We start from the raw sequence: 25,827 nt of genomic DNA on the forward strand, positions 1-25,827 counted from the left end.
TTCAACATCTTCGAATTATATGCGCTCTTTGCCTATAGTAAGATTCAGCGTTCTTATACCAAAATTGTCACATACTTGTAACCAAAAACCTTATACGAAACAAATAAAAAAACAGTATACATCAGTTGCTAATATGATTAACACAATTCTCTACTTTACGAGTATATTAACGGTACATGGCTTAAACTAGTGTTGTCTAAAGTCAACCGAAGCATGTTTTTGTAAAATCCATCACAAGAGACAATCACCGTACATTAACTGACATCAATCAATGTCAAATAAGAAACAACGAAAAACGTACTTTAACATTCTGATTGTAAGCTCCAAAATTCAGCAACCCAAGAAAAAACCGCCTTAAAACTTGATAATTTATATAAAGAATATCCTTTGCAACAAAAACAGTTTGCGTTTTAAATACAACTAGAGGTCCCGCAGTAGTCGAAATTCGACTATAATTAATTGGAATTGTAAGTTTGTACACTATTATGATTGTATTTTATACTTCTATGATCACAATTTACGCCAAGACTACACTATAAAAAATATTAACAAAGACAAACAATATTTAATCTATTCGCAATTTGACAACAGACGTCAAGTACAAAATAAATAGTATGCATGCGTGTGTGCGTCAAATACATGGTATGTAGTGTGTGTAATGTTTTCTTTATTGGTTTAATGTATCTTTTATGCATTATTGTAAAAAATATTAGCATTGTGCACTTCTTCTCTATATTCTCTATAAGTGTGGAAAATTTCATACTCCTCCGTCCGCGCAATTTTCGTAAAAAGGGATACAAAGTTTTTGCTTCACGTATAAATATATAGATACCACTGCAGGCTGTTTCGAATGATCGTTTTAAACGATAATTAGATATTGATTTATTTCCACGTCACGTTTATAATCAACCTTGCGGGCTGAGCATGGCACAAAGACAACGTTGCAACGTTAAAACAATCCGATTGCAATATTCCCGCAACGACATGACAGCCCCAGGTGTTCCACGGAAACGGACACGTCGTCTTTGATCAAGTTATTCAATGTTACGGAATATGTCTTACGCTCGGTTTTCCTTTTCGAAGAAAATATTATATTATGTGGAAATTGTTTGTTGACTGACATGCGTCTCTTTTTATCCGCATTTGATTGCTACCGAGAAAAAATATTGTATTCCCATTTATACTGTTATGATACGTGACACGTAATTTGTTTATATATTTTTTTCGTTTTGTTTATCGCAGTCATTCGTTTCTCGCATTTCTGATGTCACCGTTTATATATTTGGATGTATATATCGGTATTTCAGTGTTTTTGGGATTCAATATAACTACAGTCTCAATTCAAAGATAAGGCAAAACATTATCTTTTTCACAGTTATGAAACTATTCGGTCAAATTGTTTTTCTATATATTTTTTTATTGCTTAGTTGGGTGGATGAGCTCACAGCCCACCTGGTGTTAAGTGGTTACTGGAGCCCATAGACATCTACAACGTAAATGCACCACCCACCTTGAGATATAAGTTCTAAGGTCTGAAGTAGAGTTACAACGGCTGCCCTACCCTTCAAACTGAAACGCATTACTGATTCACGGCAGAAATAGGCAGGCAGAACAAACACACAATGATGACTGCTGCCACTATTTCACTTTATTAATGAGATAGTACTCATTCTTACTACTTACACCCTACCCCCTACTTCATCTATATTCCATTACTATACTAGTTACCTTCATTATATTTTTATTAAAATATTTTATTTTATTAAAACAGCTCTAACAAATTGTTTCTAATGCAAACTCAGATTTGATTTGATCAATTGTCCATAGGCTTACAGAGCATATATTGTAATATCATTGAGCTCCAATGCTATTTACAAGATACCAGCGTTTGTAGGAGAGAACTTAACATTTAGAAACAAAGCATCGGGGTCATCACTGATTGCTTCTTAAGCTTCTTCATAGATTTACTCACTCACGTAAACGGGTCAACTTCACTTCTTTAGAAAGAACTTCATTTTGATTAACAGCTAACAATGAGACGGTCAGGTGATCAGCGCTGGTGAAGCTAGTTGAAGCCGTTTGCTTTGTTTAAGATATTTGGTATTTAGAGCATTGTTCTTGTCTTGGACGAGTATTTTTGCTGCACATTTGACACAAGGTAATCTTAGTTTGGGACCGAAGTATTGGTGTTAATACTAATAGCTCATCTATCCTCATCCTCCTTCCATCAGCAACAGAAGCAGCTTTGATCAGTGTTTTCTGGACGTCTTTATTCATCTCCAGCGCGCATCCGCGGGGTAATAATTTTTGCTAAGCACTTCCCGACTCTAGCTTAAAAGACAATTTCTAATCGCATATATAGTTAATAATACTTTAATAATATTCAAACTAATACTTCTGTTTAACAAGGTTTGAAACATTACTGAATTTTGTGACCTTCGAAGGAAAAAATCGAAGCCTTTAAAATGTGGCACATTTACCTTATTATTTCCGTGGTTCACAGATACCATACATGATGATTTATTAGATTACGTAACGGTACATATTGTAATTATGGACTAGCTCTACCAATTTTGTTGAATTATAAAGATAGCATCTAAGAAATAGAAAACTAAAATATGTAGTTTTAAAACAATTAGGTACACGCTCAAGGGGCAAACCGAACCAATAATTGATTTCAACTTTTTTATCCTGTTGATGCTGCATATGATATAAGAATTAAGTTAAAATTATTGTTTTGTCATCCTTGATGTGTGTGCAAATTTTAGTGTTAATCGGGCGTCTTAAAATCAGTGAAAATGGCGACCAATTTTTTTTTTCCTACCTAAGGTGATGGTCTAGAGTGACCATATCAGCGTGACCTTAACTAATAGGTGAGCTGACGGGGCTCAAACCTGACGATGCTACTAACACAAGAGCAGTGCTTCGCAGAATCTACCACCGGATCGGAAACGCGACCTACTGAGAAGATCCAGCGAAAAACTCAGTGGGCTGTGTCTGTGGGTTAATTTACTCGTCGAAACCTTCGACGGATTCGAGGAGAACGATTACCGGTGCTTGAGGTACCTAAAAGCACCGATAGTGGATTGGGAGGATGGCGATCAAAGATTCCATTACACGCATAAATTCCAAGGTAATAAAAACATAGCACTATTTCTTTCCAGCACGACTTCTTTGTTCTTTAAAGGTAAGTCACTTAAGCTCAGCTTTCAATATCAGCTGTTGAAAAAAAGCTTTTACGTTATAAGCACGCTTCGATAGCGATTTGTCATTAATAGAACAACAGCTATCTATAGATAGAGAAAGAGCGTTCAGGAAATTGAGTTTTAAAATTATATACATTAAATGCGAAAATAGACAATCGTTTGTATGGCCATTATGCTTGGCGTCAATAAAGCACTGCGAAATTATGAAGTCGGGTTATTTAGTGGTGCTTAGTTAGTAGTTGATTATTATAAAGAGAAAATAGATAAATATGTTTCTTTTCTTTCTTTTCTTTTCTTTTCATGCGCATCAAAATTATCATCACCATCATATCATCAATCCACAGTCGTCCAATGCTCGATATAGGCCTCTACCAATTCACGCCACGGAGACCGCTATTGAAATTAAAATAACATTCATTGTTCGTTTATGACTAACAATGCATTATATCCTCTTCACGGAAAATGTGGAAATGGAAAATGATAGGATGCTTCCCTTCTCAGAATCATTATCGTAGTGGTCCTTGAGATCTTAATTTGCTTCGTTGCTGTTTCTACCCATGCTGGAAGCTGTAAAGCCTTCAGGCCAACGAAAATCCTTACAAAAACCAAAGTAAAACAAAAGATGTCCTTTAGATCTTTGTCTTCTCTCTTGTATCAATGTTGGAAGTTGTAAAGACCTATAGGCCCACGAAAATCCTTACAAAATTAAACTAAAACAATAATAAGTATCATTCTGTTCCTACAGATTAAATTACAAGGTTTTGTATTTAATAATACAGTGGAATTGTGGACAATTATAAACGATTTATGTGGCCTTATTAACGATTACCTGGTAAAAGAAGAGTATAAAAACAAAATTATTGTAGTCGAATTTAGTTTGCGTGATGCTATTAGGGTAACACCAAACAGGGCAGATGACAAAAATAATAGCTGGACGCGGTCTAAAAATGTACGCAGGGACTTCAAAGAGTACACAGAAGGAACAGTATAATTTAGACATCAGTAATATTTCTAAAATTATTTGAAGAAAATTGAAAATTCATTTTAGCATAAAAGCTGACCACTTTTAAGCAGTCAATTCCATGACACGAGCATAATAAAGCAACTAAAGAAAGTAGTTTAGACCAAGCCAAAGTAAGAGCCAAGATTCTATCAATAAAAGTACAACCCACATCTCACCCGATAATCTTACGCGCAGTAGGTACACAACAACAAACTGGTTTTACCAAAGAAAGTCCACGTGCTGATAAAAATAATACCTTCGAATACAAAACCCAATAAACATCCGACTTATTTTCGTTACATCAAACAACGCTTGCCGAAGTGAAAAAGGTCGATAAGGACCTACCTACCTAGGATAACCTACAGTGTTATCCTTCGTTCTTAACACCGCTCCGTGTAATTCTCTTTATGTTTTTATTCCATTACGTTGCGGCTCCGGGTAAATGTATACCGCGGTTTATGCCCCTGGCGGTTGTCGTTAAGGTAACTTATTGGCGCAAGGTGATGCCTTTAAAGGCATATTTGTCTCAAACTTTTCTTGTAGCAGATTGTACAGGGGACGCGAAAACGTGGAAGCTGCATTAAATCCTCAATAAGTTTTGATTGAAGGAGCATGTGGGTAGAAATGTTCCATTCAAACGTTACATATTTTCATTTCTCATAATTTATGGATAATTACGTAGTGTTGATTCACTATAAGGAAAATCGCTCCACACACTTTGTCTACCACAGCCATTGGTAAATTTTGACCTCGTATTTTACGGTACGAAGCCTACTACTACGCGAACAGAGGTTTGGTTTCGCAATACAATATATCAAAGTCTAGACTATATAATATTAGATATTTTCTTATGCAATACAACAGATTCTGATCTAGGCCTAATTATATATGGTACTTTTGGGGAAACATGTTGAAAAAAGATCACTTATTTGTTCGCTCGCCTTTTGAGCATTGAACTCATTGAGCACATTGATGTTTCAGTGAGAGTTCTTATAATGGTAAATACAGAAGTCGTCGTGGCCTAAAAAAGATAAGACGTCCGGTGCATTCGTGTTAAAGCGATGCATCGGTGTTCGAATCCCGCAGGCGGGTACCAATTTTTCTAATGAAATACGTACTCAACAAATGTTCACGATTGACTTCCACGGTGAAGGAATAACATCGTGTAATAAAAGTGAAACCCGCAAAATTATAATTTGCGTAATTACTGGTGGTACGACCTGTTGTGAGTCTGCGCGGGTAGGTACCACCGCCCTGCCTATTTCTGCCGTGAAGCAGTAATGCGTTTCGGTTTGAAGGGTGGGGCAGCCGTTGTAACTATACTGAGACCTTACAACTTATATCTCAAGGTGGGTGGCGCATTTACGTTGTAGATGTCTATGGGCTTCAGTAACCACTTAACATCAGGTGGGCTGTGAGCTCGTCCATCCCATCTAAGCAATAAAAAAAAAATACAGACAACGAATCTACTAATTAATAACTAAAAGAAATATTTAAAATATTTTTTTTCCTTCAAGCTTTCCAAAAACAAAATACCGGACTACAAAAGAACCGAAAAAAAATATAATCACAATTCGAAGTTCAAAATCAGATACAATACCGTAATCAGGGACGAATACAGAGTCCAGAGTATCGGCGTTAATTAAACTCATTACTCCGCATTCTCGTGTTCCGTACGAATCCGGCGACAAATTCAAACTTTTCCAAGTACAGACTTCCTGTACGTGAGTAATTTACTAATGCGTCGAGCCATCGCAGTTTCGTTATGCCGCGCGAAATGAAACTAAAAGACTACGGACACGTTGTTAGAGTAGAACGATAACGCTGTCAATTTAAGATATTAGAATTTAACGTACATTTAGAAACGTACATTTATATGTATTTATTTTATGTATTTCATTATATATGTACGTGTATGTATATATTTATGTGTGTAATTGTGTATGTATATAGTTTGATATATTATGTATTAGTGTTTATTTTTATTATTTTTATTATTAATGTCTATAGTATAAATAATTAAATTAATTAGATTGTACTCATCTACCCACTCATGTAAAGCTTTCCTTCTTTGAGAACGGTTAGCTGGTAGATAACTCAATTGTTGAGTTAAGCTTGCCATTTTTTATATCTTATCGCAATTACTGTATTATATTAACAGTGTGTACAAATAAAGAATAAAAAAAAAATAAAAAAAAAAAATTCAAACTTAAACCAATATGTATTACACTAGCTGCACTCGTCCGCTTCGCTGGGCATTTAAAATTAACATTATTATTTCTCACCCCCACAAATATTCTCATCATTAACGCCTAACATTAATGCCGCATTAACTGGTGTAGGGACTCCAACACTCGTATAAATATATATAATATAGCATAATAATATAACATATCTTTGATAATTAATGATTGCTTCATCAATGTTGTGTATCTATACTAATATTATAAAGAGGAAAGATTTGTTTGTTTGTTTGTTTCGAATAGGCTCCGAAACTACTGGACCGATTTGAAAAATTCTTTTTCCATTAGAAGCCGACATTGTCCCTGATGAACATAGGCTACTTCTTTTAATTTTTTTTTAATTTTTTTTTTTTTAGTTTCATGTGTGTTTTAATGTTTCCGAAGCGAAGCGAGGGCGGGTCGCTATTTATTATAAAACACTACAGTGAGACTTAAATTTACAAATATACTAGCTGTACCCGTCCACTTCGCTGGGCATTTAAAATTAACATTATTATTTCTCACCCCCACAAAGATTGTCATCATTAACGGAAACTGGTGTAGGGAGTCCAATACTCATATAAATATTAGCCTATCCATTAAGTACACGTATTTTCTACATGGATACCAAGTTTCAAGTCAATCGGATGCATGGTTCATTAGTTATAACGGAACATCCGTAAAAAACCCTATAGATTTATATATTATTATTAGTATAGATATATACTATAGATCTATACTAATATTATAAAGAAGAAAGATTTGTTTGTTTGTTTTTTTGTTTCGAATAGGCTCCGAAACTACTGGACCGATTTGAAAAATTCTTTTTCCATTAGAAGCCGACATTGTCCCTGATGAACATAGGCTACTTTTTTTAAATTTTTTTTTTTTTTTTTTGGTTTCATGTGTGTTTTAATGTTTCCGAAGCGAAGCGAGGGCGGGTCGCTAGTATATTATATTTGTCAACAAAATTCGTTAAAATTTGTTTATTACAATGAAATATATGTAAGGGCGAGAATTCAATATTTTAAATACGAATCTAAGCCCAAAACAATCGTGAGCTTGTTTGTTTGTATACACTAGAACAAATACCGGTTTTAAATAGTTTATTGTATGTGTAAAAGATCGCACATCTCCGTCATAGTACCGTCAAAAACCATCTAGACGTTACAATGCACTGATCAATCAGTTTTGGGACTTCAAATTTGGATTAGACATAAATCGCCATTCGCAACGTTCCGAGTGAAGACCCTGCAATCGTCGGGCGTATGCAACCCTTCCATCATATTTGCAGCTTTCATTAAAGGTATTAAAAAAAAAACTATCAGCGGAGACAGGATTCATTACTAAACTGAAGCAAGACTTGTATATATTTTTTTTTAATATACCAATGTAGCGTGAAGGGATTTTCAGCATAAGCTTTGTGTCTATCATCACAATTTAAATTAAATTTTATATAGTTGTTATTTGTGGAACAATTAATCTACGTTTTGCCATTTTTTATTTATTTATTTATTTATGTACACACAAAAAAGATGACATAGTACAGAGTAGTAGGAAAATTATGTACAAACATAGCATGCCATAACATGCCATTTTATAGCAGGAATGAAACAAACTGAAAAGTAGTTATCTATAATAAGATATATTTATGTAATATTAAGTCTGCATACAGTATAGCGTATTATTTACAAAATATACCAGAAATTTAACCTTCTTACACGACAATGATAGTAAAAGCTCACTTAAATTTCTGATGACTCGAAAAATCAGTTTCATAGGTTCTGGTGATACGTCAAGCCAACTTCATAATGCGTGACTGCTTTGGACAAACGAGATGTAGGCGGAGCATCAATCAGTTCAATGGACTTCCCAAAGACTAGATAGAACGGGCGTAGAATACATTGTACGAATCTATGTTTTATCTATGTTTACTCTGCGATATGCGTTGAGGGAATTGCCAAACTTTTCGGTGCATTCGATTGAAATAAATACACCCTCCTTACCTTGCAATCACTCCACGACAAGAGGTCAATGGGACAGGATTTTTTTTTTTCAAATGAAGTTTGTAGAGTAATAGGCATTACTAAGTATTGTACTCTTCCTTTCTGCTTCCGTCTATGTGGTATCTCTCGCCTCGACGGCTATGCCTATGACCCAAGCCTGAATGGTAGTTACCAAAATATTTATTTATTTATTGCTTAGATGGGTGGACGATCTCACAGCCCACCTGGTGTTAAGTGGTTACTGGAGCCCATAGACATCCACAACGTAAATGCGCCACTCATCTTGAGATATAAGTTCTAAGGTCTCAAGTATAGTTACAACGGCTGCCCCACCCTTCAAACCGAAACGCATTACTGCTTTACGGCAGAAATAGGAGGCGTGGTGGTACCCACCCGTGCGGACTCACAACAGGTCCTACCACTAGTAATTATTTAATTTAATACCACTTGTGCACAAAAATAATGGTCATACAAAAAACATTTTTTATTTTAAGTCAATTATCTATAGTTTTAAATATTATTCGTGCCTACCAAGCCTGATGTCGCCTATACGTGACTACTCCCAAAACAGCACACTCAATACGTTTTCGTGAAATAAAATTAATACCGCAACACAATTCAAACTAATCTCAATGATACCTTATTAAGTGTGGCTTTCAAATTTAATTTTATCATCTCGATCGTAACCAGAGACTCCTTTTGATATTATTTAAATTTGATTGTAATTGATTTATTGTATTTTCTTTGTGTTTTTTGGCGAGTCGTAGACATAATTAAAGCTACTTTTACGGTTCAATCTGGCTTTTTTTACTGTCCTTAAATTATTTCCAACGTTTGTGCCACAAATGACCAGACATCGGTCTGATCTGACTGAGTAATCCGTGACCGCGAAAACTGTAAAGTATCGGAAATGTCGGAAATAATATTATTGTGATGATTGTAAAAAACAATATATTTATTTAAATTATCAATAATCGATTCGATCGAATCCATATCAATCAATATCGATTTAATTTTTTTTTTCTTATTTTGGATCGAAAATCAAGCTTAAAACCTATTGGGTGCTAATTGATAACCGGAGCCAGTAGATATAGCAACGTCAATTCCGTCACCCACTTGGAAACGTAAAGTTGAATTCTCATTAGTATTGTATTTTATTATTCCTACCCTATAAACAGATATACCGGTTTTGCTCACAGCACCCCAAAATCAATACGTTGACAAAATCATTTTTGCGTGTTTCATATTATAATAATGAACTTATTCCTATTCATAACTAATTATTACCATCGGATTCGCTCGCAATAGTACAGTATAATAAAATAGTGCTATCCCGAAGACCGATATACCGTGGTTTTTCCAACATTGAAATAAACCATATACATTTAGCCTTTACAAAAACCTACCCAAAGAATAGATTTTAAACTGGTGGTAGGACCTCTTGAGAGTCCACGCGGGTGGGCACCGCCACGCCTCCTATTTCTGCCTTGAAGCAGTAATGCGTTTCGGTTTGAAGGGTGGGGCAGCCGATGTAACTATACTTGAGACCTTAGAACTTATATCTCAAGGTGGGTGGCGCATTTACGTTGTAGATGTCTATGGGCTCCAGTAACCACTTAACATCAGGTGGGCTGTGAGCTCGTCCATCCATCAAAAGCAATAAAAAAAAAAAAAAAACTACGAAGCATATAATAATATCTAGTTATTTATTTTTAAGAATATTTATCTAGAGTTTCAAGATAATACGCCAAAGAAATACGTGTGTTTATACAAACTTTACTATTCTATTGTTCCTCCCAAGGGAAACTTACTCAAACATTATGTATTCCACATTTCATTATTATCAGTACGAAGTTTGTGTATTAGGCTTTGAAAGAATGTTATCCGGTTATGAGAAATATGATAAACGACGCATACATTGATACACTTTTATACTTCGCTTCTTTCTGCATTTTGTACCGCATGTTCCACGGGGAGTACTCTGAGGAATTATTTGAGATGATTCCATAATTTCGTTTTTACTATCGCACCGCCCGCCACCTGAGTAGAGTTCATCCATACTACCTGGAGCCACTGCGTTCATCCACAGTGCGTTTCAAGAGATCTTATTTTCCGGCTTTGGAATGAGCTCCCCTCCACGGTGTTTCCCGAGCGCTATGACTTGTCCTTCTTCAAACGAGGCTTGTGGAGAGTACTCAACGGTAGGCAGCGGCTTGGCTCTGTCCCTGGCATTGCTGAAGTCCATGAGCGACGGTAACCACTCACCATCAGGTGGGCCGTATGCTGGTCTGCCTAAAAGGGCGATAAAAAAGTGATTAAAAAAATACAAAAAATTTGAAGATGGTAATGTCATCAGAGGTATAATCAAGGAGCGATGAATTATTAGCAAAATTTACATAGTATTTTCTGCAAACAATACCTGTACACTGAATATAATGAGTGAAGGGACAATCGTTGACGTTTTATCTATTATTAAAATCATGGTTCACAACGAAACGTTAGACGTCGTCGCTGCAGTTTTCAATTAAGTACACTAACCACCAGAAGCGATTAACGTTATCCCGTCTAGTAACATTGTTCACTGAATATACTAGTGTTGTGTGATAGGAAAATGTATTAAACAATTTAAATCCAAAACCTAAACTAAAATAAATAAATAAACTCATTTTATAACTTTATTTAAATTTTTACAGTTCATCTTACTTTTATTGTGTTCATTCTTATTTTAAATTAAGTTATTTCCAAAGCCACGAATACTTAGTTTTTTGCGCTAAAAGCGTAAATGAAAACTGTATTCAAAGTGTCGGAAAAAATAAACGGCAAAAAATAAATTCCTGATTAAACATTAAAAATAGTGTTTATTATGTCCACGTCTCGCGAAAGATAGAGAAAAGTATATTACTTTTTAATTATTAATTTATACTTTATAACAAAATAGTAATGCAAACACATTCACGATAAACTAAGTAGTTAAATTCGAAGAAACATCTGAAATGTTAACGAAATAAGCCGGCGAGACATTTTAATGATAAATTCTCAACAATCGCCTCAGTATCGCACTGCTTTTAAATAAAATCCTAACCTATGGTTGTGAGTATCCCCAGTGTGGTCAGAGCGCGGAGGGCCCAATCTCCGCAGTCCGTGCTGGAGTCATGGTCTAGTGGATTCTTGTGGATTGGGCGAATCGTGACAGAGGACGCCTCACTTTCCGGCTCACGCAGGTGCTCACTGGGCATGGTTGCTTCGGTGAGTTCCTGCACCGGATCGGAGCCGAGCCGACGGCAGAGTGCTACCATTGTGGTTGCGACTTGGACACAGCGGAGCACACGCTCGTTGCCTGCTCCGCATGGGAGGGGTGGCGCCGTGTCCTCGTCGCAAAAATAGGAAACGACTTGTCGTTGCCGAGTGTTGTGGCATCGATGCTCGGCAACGACGAGTCGTGGAAGGCGATGCTCGACTTCTGCGAGTGCACCATCTCGCAGAAGGACGCGGCGGGGCGCGTGAGAGACGGACAAGCCCGCCGCACTCGAGCGGGGGCCAGGGAGGCGGATTCCGCCCAAGCCCTGGCCTGTTTCGGGTCCCCCTCATATGTCGGTCTGTGGTCCGGCGAAGGGGGTTTAAGAAGACGACGTGCAAGCTTCTCTGCACGCGTTTTACGCAAGAGCATCCGGGAGGTGGAAGGCCGGCTATCCTCGACCCACGCTGGTTCTGACCCAGCGGGGTATTTCGTAGGATAACCCATTCAAACCGGCGCCATCTAGGCGGGCTTCGGACAGCCTGCTGACCGAGAGGGCTGGTGGTCATGGCGCCGACGATCGCTGGCCCGGCGTTCCGAGGTGGGGTGGTGATGGGAGAGATGTGCTCCGCACTAAACGCTTCACTCTCCCCCGATTTGCTTTTTCATGAGTTCTGTCTCATGCGAAGCTCGGACGTGGGTTATTGAGCGACAGGAGGTTTTAGTCGCTTCGACTCCAACATACCCCGCCCCACCCCCCGCCCATCCCCAGTGGAGGGTGGGAGATCGGCGATTTCCTCCTGACCAAAAACAAATAATTGTTTTGAGTATGGTGTTTGGTATGTATCTCTCTACTCATCATATTTACTGATGGTAGGACGACGTCTTCTGAGTCCGCACGGGTAGGTGCCACCACTTGCCGTGAAGCAGTAATGCGTTTCGATTTGTTGTCCTATTCTTGGAACGGGTAGGGTCTTTGCTGTGGTACCTTATACAAATTCAAGGCCCATTTAGCACTAATTGGCGTGGTCGATTTATACCACATCATAAATATAGATGTATATTGGAATGTATTATAAAATGATTACTTCACCCTTAGAATCGAACTTTTCGCTACCACGTGAAATATTATTGAATAATTATATGGTTAGTCGTCTCTACATAAGTTAAAACGAACTCCAACTTGAACCATACTAACAATTAACGTCAGTCGTAAAGTTTAAAGTACTTTCACGCTGCATTCACACGTCACGGAACCAGCATCCATTATCTTTGACAGCTCAATTCAAACTTTTCCAACTTACCCTACGTTCGCAATGTGCTTCTTATTTATTGCAAACCTCACATCGAATCTCTCACACGATCCACTATATAAAGACGGTTTCATTTATTTTTATCATGGTTTTATTATACTTTGAATCTATGTCACTATCTATGTTACTTATGTAACTGGGTGCTATAAGAAAAATTGCACGCGTATCAATGGCCGATGACAACACAATAATTAATTGGCCTGATATCCTAATCTCGATTATCACGATTTAAAAAATCAGTTCACTTTGCATTAAAGCTCGTTTTGTTACTAATTAAATTAAATTTAATATTTTTACGTTGTCTCCATAGGAAGGCTGTCTGGTAGTAGGATATTTTGAGTCCCTTCACTGACCAACACATTTCTGCTGCAAAGCATTCATGAAATCTGATTTTAAGGACACCTTACACATACATAACCTACACACTACACACCTTACACACACACATACACAATCGTGTTCGATCTCCTAACGAAAGGCTGCATTTATGACGTCATATAAATTGATTTCAGAAACCACTTTACCAACTGTTATATGAGCGTATAACTTACACCGGTACAAAAACGCTACTTAAATAAGGTACAGTCATACTTTTAGTTCAACGAACAAACAATGATTATGACTAATGGTTTTACGAAACAAAATAATTAAATTCCTAAGAAAATAATTATAAGAACAATAACACGCGAAACGTTCAATTTTAAGGTCGAATCACTAACAAAGTATGGCGCGGAGAGTCAAGGAGACAACTAGTGAGAGTCGTTCCTATCGAGACAGTAGCGTCCGAGCCGGAGAGCCCTTCACTACTAATTTACGAGTCAACTTCACCTCCACTTGACTCCAAACTTGTCCATTGAGTCTCGGATAATGATGAAGAAAAAAATCACAAATATTTTATTTTGTTAATTTGAGTATTTATCTACACTAATATTATTATAAAGAGGAAAGATTTTTGTGTGTTGTTTGTATTGAATAGGCTCCGAAACTACTGAACCGATTTGAAAAATTCTTTCACTGTTTGGAAGCTATTCTATTCCCGAGTAACATAGGCTGTAATCTTTTTTGAAAAAAATTAGGGATCCGTACTAAAACTCCAATAATGTAACCCAAGGTGTAAAAAAAATTACCTAAAATATTCTTTCCACCGCGTGCTCTGCGAATAGAATAAAATAATTTACTACGACTTTGTAGAACACGTTATTATTTACAAAAAGTGTTGCAACAGCAAATGTCTACCTATTATAGTTATAGCCGCAATAAGTGTTCTTTTATTTAAAAAAATAAAACAACGTCAAATATCGTTGAAATTTTTGTTAAAGACTCGAGCGGAGCCGGAGCGGGCCGCTAGTTTATAATATTTTGTTATACATGGAGATTGCGGAGTGCATTATTCAATTACGGGACGAATTGAACTTTCGAATTTCTAATGACTTGGACTATTTACTCAGTAGATTATATTCGATCAATAAGTAGCTTTTTTTTAATTGCCTTTACTAAACAAGCTCATGACTCATCTAGTATTTGTAATCATCACTGGAGCCCATGGACATCATAACTTAAATGCGACGGACGATAAAGAAGCCGCATTAACGAGTTCACGGTCCACTTGATGTTAAATTGTAACCACACCACACCGATAACACAATATGAATATCGCTACCTATGTATATATGCTTGAGATCTATACTCTTCGCTTTAAATTACGAAAAAAAAAAAACCGGGTTTGTTTTTTATTACAACACATACATTCGTTTCCGATCCGGTGGTAGATTCTGCGAAGCACTGCTCTTGCTGGGGTCAGTGTTAGCAACACTCCGGCTCGAGCCCCGCGAGCTCACCAACAAACGTTAGGGTGAAACTATAATAGCCTCTCAAGGCTATCAGCATAGGTAGGAAAAAAAAGAAAAAAAAACACGTGTGGCACTCGGAGACTGCCGCGGTAATGCTATTGCATAGTATTTTTATCAACTTATGCAATTATCAATCGACAATAATAATTTAATATTAAAACAACAATAAAATAAGACCACGCTATATTTATAAACATTAACAAAAGCCAAACATTAACTGTCCCCTTCACACTCATAACCTAGACCGCGCGAGGGAGAGATGGGCAGATTTTTCATGATGTGCATGCATGCGGTAGTGCGACGTAACGCCGCGCGCTTATTCACAAACACTACACAAGCGCAACGTCTGAATGCAATACCTTAAAAAGTGTTCGAATGTAAAAGGCGTTATAGAATCCTGAATGAATTACCCTGCAGTAGCATCAATACGCAATTGTGATAATTCTGTTTGCCAGCCAATAATAAGGAAATGAAAACCATAATGAAATAACTGTATTTATTTGAAAACATCAAGACTGCATCGGATCGATAACCAATCAGCGCTCCGGCGATGGCGGGCGAGCGAAATTACCTGGCCCCTGATTAGGTGCCGTGTAAGCACAGTTGCTTTTACCGAGACCGTCAATAAAGTTTCTCGGCTACGAAACTCTTAATATTTCCTCGACACCACTATTAGTTTCACGACTCGGCCGACGATTTGTCTTCGGCGTGTAATCTTGAGACGGTGATTTTTCAATTTCCCTGAATTGTTTCTTCGCACAAATAAATAGAGCAATATTTATTAGGTTTTTTTTTTTTTTGGGTTATCTTTGTACAGGATTACGGTCAAAATTGCAACTTTATAGAAGACTAACTTTTGGCAATTTCTTAAAAATAAGGTTCGGCTAGTGATTGAAATTCGATCACATTGAACGATACCTCAAAATTTACATAGATTCATTTTTAAATGACTCAAAAAATAGAAAAAGGTTTTTCGTTCGACCTTTTGTATCTTTTTCTTTTTTTTCCATCATTAGGCATACTATCAGAGAGGTTCGATTGCTTGGTTTAATTAATATCGACGAATTGAAGTCATCTTATTTTTTTTTTATATTCAATTAACGAGATCGTGTGATTAAAAAATAAATTCTAAAGTAACTTAAACTCCAATTTCAAGTATTCAAATATCCAATTTCATAAATCTGAGTACAGAAGAGGTTATGAAGAGATCTAATCATCAATCATCAGAACATTTAGAACAAAAAAAAATTATACGATTTGTTTTGTTGCTTAGATGGTTGGACGAGCTCACAGCCCACCTGGTTTTAAGTGGTTACTGTAGCCCATAGACATTTACAACGTAAATGCGCCACCCACATTGAGATATAAGTTCAAACTTCCAGTATAGTTACAACGGCTGCCCCACCCTTCAAACCGAAACGCATTACTGCTTCACGACTGAAAATAGGCAGGGCGGTGGTACCTACCCGTACCCGAAATTTTCGTAGTAAATTTTTGAGTTTTTAAATTTGTACTAAATTACACGTCGTTAAAGTATTTTACATATAAAAGGGCCAGTCGAAGCATGTGGGTTTTCAAACAGGTCATCGAAGTGTGATCCTTTCACATGGTGAACAGAATGTGTACACGCATCATACGGTACACGGACCAAACGGAGCGAGTATATAGGTTATGTTTCTGTGCTATTCTCGTATTTGACCTGGGCAACGTAATAAAAAAAAAATAGGATAAAATATCAGAGCAAAACCTATCTTTAGACCAGATTTAAATCCAGTGGAGGTCGTTGATATTTGCCAACACTTTTATCAACTTCGCAGCGAATGAAAACTATTAAAAACATTACATTTAAAAAGTAAATAAGCTCGCAATTTTTTTTATAGCCCTTGTAAGCAGACGAGCCTACAGCCCACCTGAAGGTGACAGGTGGCAACAGTGTTCGAATCCCGCAGGCGGGTACCATTTTTTCTAATGTAATACGTACTTGGCAAATGCTCACGATTGATTTTCACGGTGAAGGGATAATCGTGTAGTAAAAATCAAACCCGCAAAATTATAATTTGCGTAATTACTGGTAGTAGGACCTCTTGTGAGTCCGCACGGGCAGGCATCACCACCCTGCCTATTTCTGCCGTGAAGCAGTAATTCGTTCCGGTTTGAAGGGTGGGGCAGCCGTTGTAACTATACTGAGACCTAAGAACTTATATCTCAAGATGGGTGGCGCATTTACGTTGTAAATTTCTATGAGTTCCAGTAACCACTTTACACCAGGTGGGCTGTGAGCTCGTCCACCCATCTAAGCAATAAAAAAAAAACATACGGTCGCGGTTTCCCGATTAAGAAATATTAAAGTGTACCTACTAAAAATTAATCAAGAAAAAAAACAGCTCGATCTATCAGGACATGCTTAGAACAATTAGAGATCGTGACACAATTCTGGGTAAAAAGTTCGCTATTATAATGAGACCTACTAAAATAGAAAAAGCACCATAACTTTAATAGAGATTGAGATACAGAAGATGGCTTGCGATGGCGACCCTTTTATCATGAAGATGAAAACCCAAGTCAAAAAACTGCTAGAGCCCTAAGATGATTAGTTTAGTTATTAGTTCATTCTAAGTGAAATGGAAGGAGGAATTGTTCGAGATGATACTTGCATCTCGTTTTTACCATCGCACCGCCCGCCACTGGAGTAGAGTAAATCCATACTACCTGGAGCCACTGCGGTCATCCATAGTGCGTTTCCAGGGGTCCTTTTTGCCACAAACCATCCGGCTATGGAATGAGCTCCCCTCCACGGTGTTTCCCGAGCGCTATGATATGTCCTTCTTCAAACGAGGCTTGTGGAGAGTATTACGCGGTAGGCAGCGGCTTGGCTCTGCCCCTGGCATTGCTGAAGTCCATGGGCGACGGTAACCAATCCCCATCAGGTGGGCCGTATGCTCGTCTGCCTACAAGGGCAATAAAAAAAAACATGAAGTTTAGAATTATTTTAAATGAAAATTACCACGAATCGCAGAATAGGACCTTAGTCCATGAAAACTGTAAAATATTCGCAACGTCGAAAACGAATAAATATATAAAACGCGCGATAAAGCCGTAAAATTAGTGTTATTTTTAATATTTTTATTCTCAAATTTAAATTGCTTAGCTACAGCACCTACCGTAGCAAAAGCGTAGACACATGTAGATCTACGACTATTTGTGGCGAGGAGACCGCGGCGTAGTACGTAGCAAGCTACAACAACCTGATCTCATGGAATTAAAAGAAAACTCTATTCACACGGCCCACCTGATATTAAGTGGTTACCAGAGCCCATAGACATCTTAAAGTAAAGGCTGCCACTTACCTCGAGACATGAGTTGTAAGTCGGATAACTTTTAACATTACAACCTTTTAACATTACAACGGCTGTCCCGCCCTTCAAACCGAAACGCATTATTGCTTCACGGCAGAAATAGGTAAAGTGGTGGTACCTACCCGCACGGACTCACAAGACGTTCTACCACCAGTAGCTATCCTGATACGGATGCATACGTTGAAGGATTTTTAATTATATAATCGAAGTTTCTGCCCCACCTATCAAGCTTTATGCCAGTATAACATCAAATTGTGTGAGAACATAATACATAACATAAATACGAAAAAAATAAACAATTCACACATTAGAAAAATCTGGTCGTTTTTCGTTTTGTAACAGTCGAGATTGCAGCGCGTAATACGTTTGTAACGCTCGTATCACTCCACGACAAAATCATTTCTAGAGTCGACGTGCCATGAAATACGCCTTGAGTGACTCGGCACAAGGCTCAGGAACTAAGAGCATAAGGTTCGCGATCTAATTGAAGCTATACTTTACATTAGCGATTCCCAATCTGTGGTACGCGTACCCTCGGGGTATTTTTTCCCTATCTATTCGTTAGTAACCTAAGGGGCTATTTCAGCTTCTCACGGGCCTAGTCCTTGGGGGACAGGGAGTTTAATTGTGGTACGTGAAAATTATATAAAAATTGGTCAAACTGAGAAGAAGACGCATTTAATTTATGAAAAATATTACAGTTTATGTCTGCAATATATAGTTTAAATTGAATCTAACATCTTAATAGAAACCGACTCATTAACTTAGGTATGAGAGACGAAACACATTTTTAAGAGTAGGTTTGAACTTATCAGAGAGAGGTACTTATATATGAAAAAAAAAATATAGTACCGGAATGAAAAATAGTTTGGCAGCACTGCTTTACATAATTAACTTAAATGATTTTCAGCGATTTGAATTGAAAATTTTCTTTTCGTTAGATTTGCATTCTCTTCGCAACATCAATCTACGCAATACAAAAACTTGTCTTTATTAAATATTATCGAAACAATGCTATGAAAAACTATCAACTCTTTAAAATTTAGAAAAAGAAATTAAAAAAAATAATTCCAGAAACAAAAATCCGTTAGAGCAAGACATAGATTCAACGAAAATCTTCATATAGCGTATCTTCGGGTGTGTAATGCCGACGAAACTGCGAGTCTCCTCAACGTACCGAAGGCTCACTCGTCGTAATATTTTATCCCCTCTCTTGCTCTACGAATCGCGAAACTTCCTTTGCAGCGATTTGATGATATTGCACTTTGACGAATGACAGAGTTAGGGATATCCGGGGCCAACGAGCGAACAAAAAAAAAACGGAAAATAAGATGGATGATTCGCTGCGAATGAATGCTGGCATACGTGAGGACCCTTTCGACCTTATTGATAAGTACTACAGAGAAACGTCAGCCGTGAACTTTTTCATGTGTACACACATAATATATGAACGAGATGCTTTTATGTTGATTAAAGTGTCCCGTTATTACTATTGTGTATCATTTTGCCCGGTACTCTTACGTTTTTGTTCTAGTGTAATTCTCGAGAGCCTTTACATATTCCACAAAAAAAAACATCTCAAAAATATGATGCAAATTTATTTTATTCCAGATTCTTTGTCAGTTCATGGCCTGCTTGATGCTTAGTTGTATCGGGACCCTCAACACTGTTTGGGATGAAAGTGTCAAGATAACTTGAACAGGTTAACCCAGCAATATATTAATTAATAAGGGGAAGAATAATGTGGTAATTGAAGAAGGTAAGCTGCTACTACGGATGAGTTAAGGAATTTTAACCAAAATCTTCTATCAGTTGTGCTTAGTCTCTTTCAATAGAAAAATTACATTTGTTCATTATTAATTCACTTTCAAAAAGGTATAGGTGATATTGCCTACGCTTACCTAAGACCAAAGTATAAAAACTAAAGCATCTACATTTAATGTGAATATCCTATTTGTTGAGTTTACCTGTCAGTTACTCCCATCATGCCGGAGTAATCTTGTATCTCCATCTCGTCAATGTACTGGGAAAATTCTGAAAACAAACGAAACTCAAATTAATGGGATTACAATTCTAAAAACATTTTCGATAGAATTCATCGTTTTTTTTTTATTTATTGCCTAGATGGGTGGACGAGCTCACAGACCACCTGGTGTTAAGTGGTTACTGGGGCTCATAGACATCCACAGCGTAAATACGCCACCCACCTTGAGTTATAAGTTCTAAGGTCTCAAGTATGCCAACAACGGCTGCCCCACCCTTCAAACCGAAACGCATTACTGCTTCACGGCAAAAATAGGTAGGGCGGTGGTACCTACCCGCGCGGACTCACAAGAGGTCCTACCACCAGTATAAAATCGTGGCCAAAACGATAAGATACGATAGACAATATCATTTTTACGAAGGAATTGCGTAACTTAATACGCTTTTATGAACGACTTCCAAACGATACAGATATTGTCATCACGTAATCAAAATGCGAACTATTGATGTGTTCCAGTTTGAAAGGTCTGTAGTCATATAATAATACATACTATTCAGAATTCGATTTTATGTTCAAGGCGGGTGCATTCACGATTTAAGGTCTATGTGATCGGATATCACTTAATACTAATTGAGCCATAAACTAGATATGAAAAAAAAAAAATTGAAATCACGGACCATCAAAACATAAATCACGAACAAATCAAAGACGATAACGACCATCAATATTTCTCGGTGCCCTCCTCCATCACGAGTACTCCATTTGTTATTCGAAGCACGTGGTCTCACCCCGAACACAAAACTGCGAGCTACAAAATCACGAACCAACCGCGTGATGAATATCGACATTTGTACACAAAATTCAAATATAGAAAAAAAATCGACAACTTTTATCGATATTAATAATCTTATCATCGTCATCATCATTCGCATCAATGGCATCCAATATTTGGCTATTCGCACGGTGGACTATTCGATTTATTATTCGAAACACGTGGTTCACCCTCTACGGTTGCGGACAGCGTCCGACGGTACAAAATCACGCGCGATGGCCACACTCTAAATGAATATTGACATCCTACAGCCGGATAACGGGTTGAATTGATAATTTATTATATTGATTGGACTACGGTTACAATATTAGTCTGGTTTCAAATTTAGTTGATGCGTTGATTACGATAATTTATAAAACTGTAATTACCAAACTATCAAATTCACTGCTTCCGATTTTAGTTGAATTTCATTAATTTGGTTATTGAATTCAATGAGAAATAATAAAAATATTTTTAAAATTATAATTTTGACAATACCTTTGAAAACCGAAAACTTTCTCAATATTTCTATTCTCAATATTTGACTAACAGAGATATTCCTAACGTAGTTCTTATTTCTATCTTCGAGATGATCAAAGCTTTAAAATCACTTTTTTATACTTATTTATGGCACAAATAGTTAGACAATTTAACGAACTAAAGTTTCCATTTCGCACAAGATTTTAACCAATACAACACTCGGTATGAAGCTCGCGACTTTTACCAAACCAATTAAAACGAGGCCTAATTTCATTAATAAAAAATCTTTAGAGATGTACAAATACTTCTACAATCGTATTCACGTCCCGTAAACAATAACACCGAAGAACGCCCACCGCTTTAAAATTAAAACAGATGACATCATCCATCTTATATTTTTCATAATTTCCTAGTAAATAATTTTGTATTTTCCTCAAGATGTCAAGGGGTGAGGTGACGGAGACCGGGAGGGGTGTGGGGATTCCGTAATGAATGGGACAGATTTTGCATAATTAAAAAGGGCTGTTTTATATGATTGCTTATTGCTATGAGTAATGGCCCGCTGGGAAGCGGCGTGGCGACACTGTATCGTCATTTTGATAAGTGTTCCATTATTCAGACACTTAGTGTTTCAAAAAACGAGTCCTTTCAAGATTTCAGTGGATAGCCATTATGAATGAGCATGATGAAGATTCCTTTAGTTCGTGCCATTTTTTGAGTGAAATTTTGACCTTTCATATTTTCGTGATTAATTTCGAATTTTAAATTTTAGAATTCTCCTCATAATTTGATTTTTGTATTTTCTCACGTATTGGGTAATGAAAATATGATTCTGATTTGATTTCTGTAAATAATGAATTTCATATCACTTTACGTGAAATTTTATAAGCGCTTCATATTAATAAATGAAGCTACATCTTTTATAAGTCTTCCCCAGATAATGGTCCTTTCGAAAAAAATAAATGCAAAAAAATAAGTGATAATCAATTTAATCAACTGAACCATACAGGAAGACTTCACTTAATTCTCCACGCATTATCTGTTCAAAAGGACCTCTGTGACATCCGACTCCCCCTAACGTATATTTGATGTTCGGGTTGCCATGGCTCTAATTTACAAAAAATATAAATTTCTACCATTAACTTTTAGTAATTTTATTGAACGACTCTCGATCGCATTTTCGCTAAGCGTAGGCAGTCTTAATTGGGAAATCGTAATGAGAAGTAAAATTCTTTACAAACGATTAAAATTCTTATCCTGAAACGAACAGTGTTAGCCAATGATTGCATTTTTGATCAAATTAAAAAAAAAAAGGTTGTCTGTAAAGTCGGTTTACTGACGATAGTTGCACGTGACAACGTCATAAGAAAATACTGATGGAATGGTTTCATTTTTCAATTAACGCAATTATGGTTGCTATAAACAATTGACACCACATTCACTTTTCACTGAACTTCATACTTGACGAAAACATGTAAATGTATTATTGTATAGCAGCTGTCCACGCGGATGCATCGCTCACTCAATTATGAGAGAGACAGATGTCGAACACTGCCGAACGCGGAGGCCGATTGTGCCTCTTTGTCGCTCGTTGCGCTCTCTCGCTTGCATTTCAAACCTTAAATGGAACGCCTCAGAGCGAGGTAACGCCGCATGAGTCATTTTTTTTCGTGCGTGCAGCCAGTACTCCATCGTATTATAAGACGTTGTCACGTCAAAAAAACATTCCTGGTAGCTTTCATAATAAAGTTACCATATATTGGATTCAATACATTTAAGAATATACATTGGTAACAATATATTTAATAATTATTATTATTATTATAATTATAATGCGCTTTGGTTTCAAAGGTAGAGCAGCCTTTCTATTGTAAACAGAGACTTAGAACTTTAGATAGATTGAACTAGAATATAAAATGCTAAAAGTAATAAACTTATAAAAAAATTACGATTTAACATACATAGAAGGAATTATTGCCCTAAGTCTTAGGAGGTAAAGTGAAGTTAGCATCAGGTATAATTTTTGTATCCATTTTGTAGAAATCCGTTTCGCGGCCTGTGAGCCCCCAGTTTGATGGCTCCCATCTATTTCGTCTACATAATATTCTCGTCCCGATGAATAATGATGTTTCGAAATTTATTTTCAGTTCTCGACTTTGACAGAGCGGTATTTATTACTTAAACGGTTGAGAGGCTCTGAATAAATCACGGAACGCTTCCTTTGAAGGAATATGCTACAGTTTATTACGGAATTAGGAAATTAATATTTGCGACAAGAAAAAAAATATACAATAGCATTCTGCTAGACGCTCACAATGTTAATTTTTAATTTTTCTTCTAAATTTTTTGTATGTACGTATCCGGTAGGTATTTATCAGCTCATCTTTGTAATATTTAATCTTTAGGTAGAAAATAGGAGTTGACAAGTTCTTGAAAGTATTGCGCTTCAACATCGTCTATACTAATATTATAAAGAGGAAAGATTTGTTTGTTTGTTTGTATTGAATGCACGCGCGTTGCTGTCTAGTAAACATCCGTAAAAAAATAATTCCATAAAATCGTAAACTCCACAATTACCTATTTAAATTACGTAATTATAACAGTAGTGTTTTAAATCAATACTAAAAATGTTTGTGAAGTAATCAGTGACTAATAAGTGGATGAAAACCAGCCACCAGAGGTTCGTCCAAATCCTCTAAACTTGGATACTTTATACTAATAAAATGTAATTAAAAATTACATAAATATATACAAGAACAAATAAGAATAAAAGTTATCATGAAACAAAACTGGTAATGAAGTGAAATTCTAAATTTAGTGGTGAAATAGTCGTCGAAAAGCAAGCAAGCAGTGACATACATATGAAGTTGAATTGTTATTGTACCCACACTTAAATGTATTCATAAATTCTTAAAATTTTAAACTCCAACATTACTAATAAATAATTTCAACGGCTTAGCACAAGTCATATTAGCTAAGTGGTATCCGTCTTCGGCCGAGCTCGGAGATTGAAGTGCGCTGGTTCGAATCTGAGTCAACGTAACGTTTTTTGTTTTTTTTTTCTGGATTGAAGAAATATATTTAGTACAACACGTACGTCAGTGAGCTCAGAGATTAGATAGCGAAAACAAGCGAATGAGTTCGAATAAAATTAAATAATTGGAGATATTGAAGTGGATCGGAATTAGTGAATTAATAAAGAATTTAAAAAAGCGATGAAGTTACGATAGAGATCGAGATTGATCCAAAAAAGTGCAACGAATACATAGCGACACAACCTAAAAACTAGTGGGTGAGAAGCCGCAACTCAACTCAATCTGCCATCTATCTAACATACCAACCTAACAGGAAGACAGATATACCAGTATTTTAAACAAAAATAACTATTCAATCGCTTTCAAATTATCATAGGAAAATATAGTATTGAGAAAAAAAAAAAAAAAAAAAAAAAAAAAAAAAAAAAAAAAAAAAAAAAAAAAGATGACGAATGAACAAATGGAATTATTATTCTCAAAATTCGATGCAAAGTTAGATGAAAAGCTTAATCAACAAACCCAAACATTAACAACAGCAGTTACTAAGAACGTTATGGAAGCAATTGATGAAAAGATGAAAATATTAATGGAAGAAAACCAAGAATTAAAATCTGAAGTATCAAGACTAAAACGCAAAATCAATACCTTGGAAAAAGAAAAGCGAAAAAGCAACCTGATTTTCTTTGGTGTTGATGAAAATGGGAAAAGAGAGACAGAACTAGTTGACTACATAAAAGGAATTATAGAAGAAGCGAAAGTGCATATAGACAGCCATGAAATAAACAACATCTATAGAATTGGAGCGCAAACCAGCGAAAATCGCCCTGTAGTAGTTACTTTCTCTACTATGTGGAAGAAACATCTCATATTAAAATCTAAATCAAACTTACCAACAGGCATTTATGTCAAAGAGGACTTCCCCAAGGATGTCCTTGAAGCCCGGAAAAAACTGCAGCCAAAAGTGGAGGAAGAATGGAAAAAGGGGAACATAGCTTTCATGAGAGGAGACCAACTCGTAATTAAAAAGCAGAAGGACAACCAGCGCGAAAAGAGGAAGAGAGACAAGACTATATCCCCCGAATTTCAAACAATGAAAAAACCGAATACTCATAATGAAACTGGAAACAAAACAAATAAAGCTAAAACTATTGGACAAAAAGAAATATTGAAACCAAACATTTTACAATACATGGGAAGAGATAGAACTACTTCCACTTCAACTTCAGGAAATTCAAAAAACTAATAAATACAAATATGCAACCTATAAAAATTACAAATAGAACCGGAATAACAGAACAAACTCAGAAAAAACATAATCCAAAACAA

General features: G+C 36.5%; 2 protein-coding genes across 7 annotated transcripts in view; one reads left to right on the forward strand and one right to left on the reverse strand.

Moving 5' to 3' along the window:
* Nucleotides 1-25,827, reverse strand: part of LOC114243149 (CUGBP Elav-like family member 1) — a 454,265-nt gene that overhangs the window by 370,581 nt on the left and 57,857 nt on the right. For all 6 annotated transcript variants that reach the window (XM_089732094.1, XM_089732092.1, XM_089732093.1 and 3 more), the window contains one exon: nucleotides 20,159-20,225. In XM_089732094.1, coding sequence (XP_089588220.1) covers nucleotides 20,159-20,202 — 44 coding nt within the window. In that variant the 5' untranslated portion in view covers nucleotides 20,203-20,225. Of the gene's footprint in view, nucleotides 1-20,158; nucleotides 20,226-25,827 lie in introns of those variants that run through there.
* Nucleotides 23,998-25,744, forward strand: LOC149501745 (uncharacterized). Its single transcript, XM_089731821.1, has one exon. The coding sequence runs from the start codon at nucleotides 24,947-24,949 to the stop codon at nucleotides 25,742-25,744; it is 798 nt and encodes a 265-aa protein (XP_089587947.1). The 5' UTR covers nucleotides 23,998-24,946.

Source organism: Bombyx mandarina, chromosome 12 (assembly GCF_030267445.1).
Source record: "Bombyx mandarina strain Sakado chromosome 12, ASM3026744v2".
NCBI classification, from domain to species: Eukaryota; Metazoa; Arthropoda; class Insecta; order Lepidoptera; family Bombycidae; genus Bombyx; species Bombyx mandarina.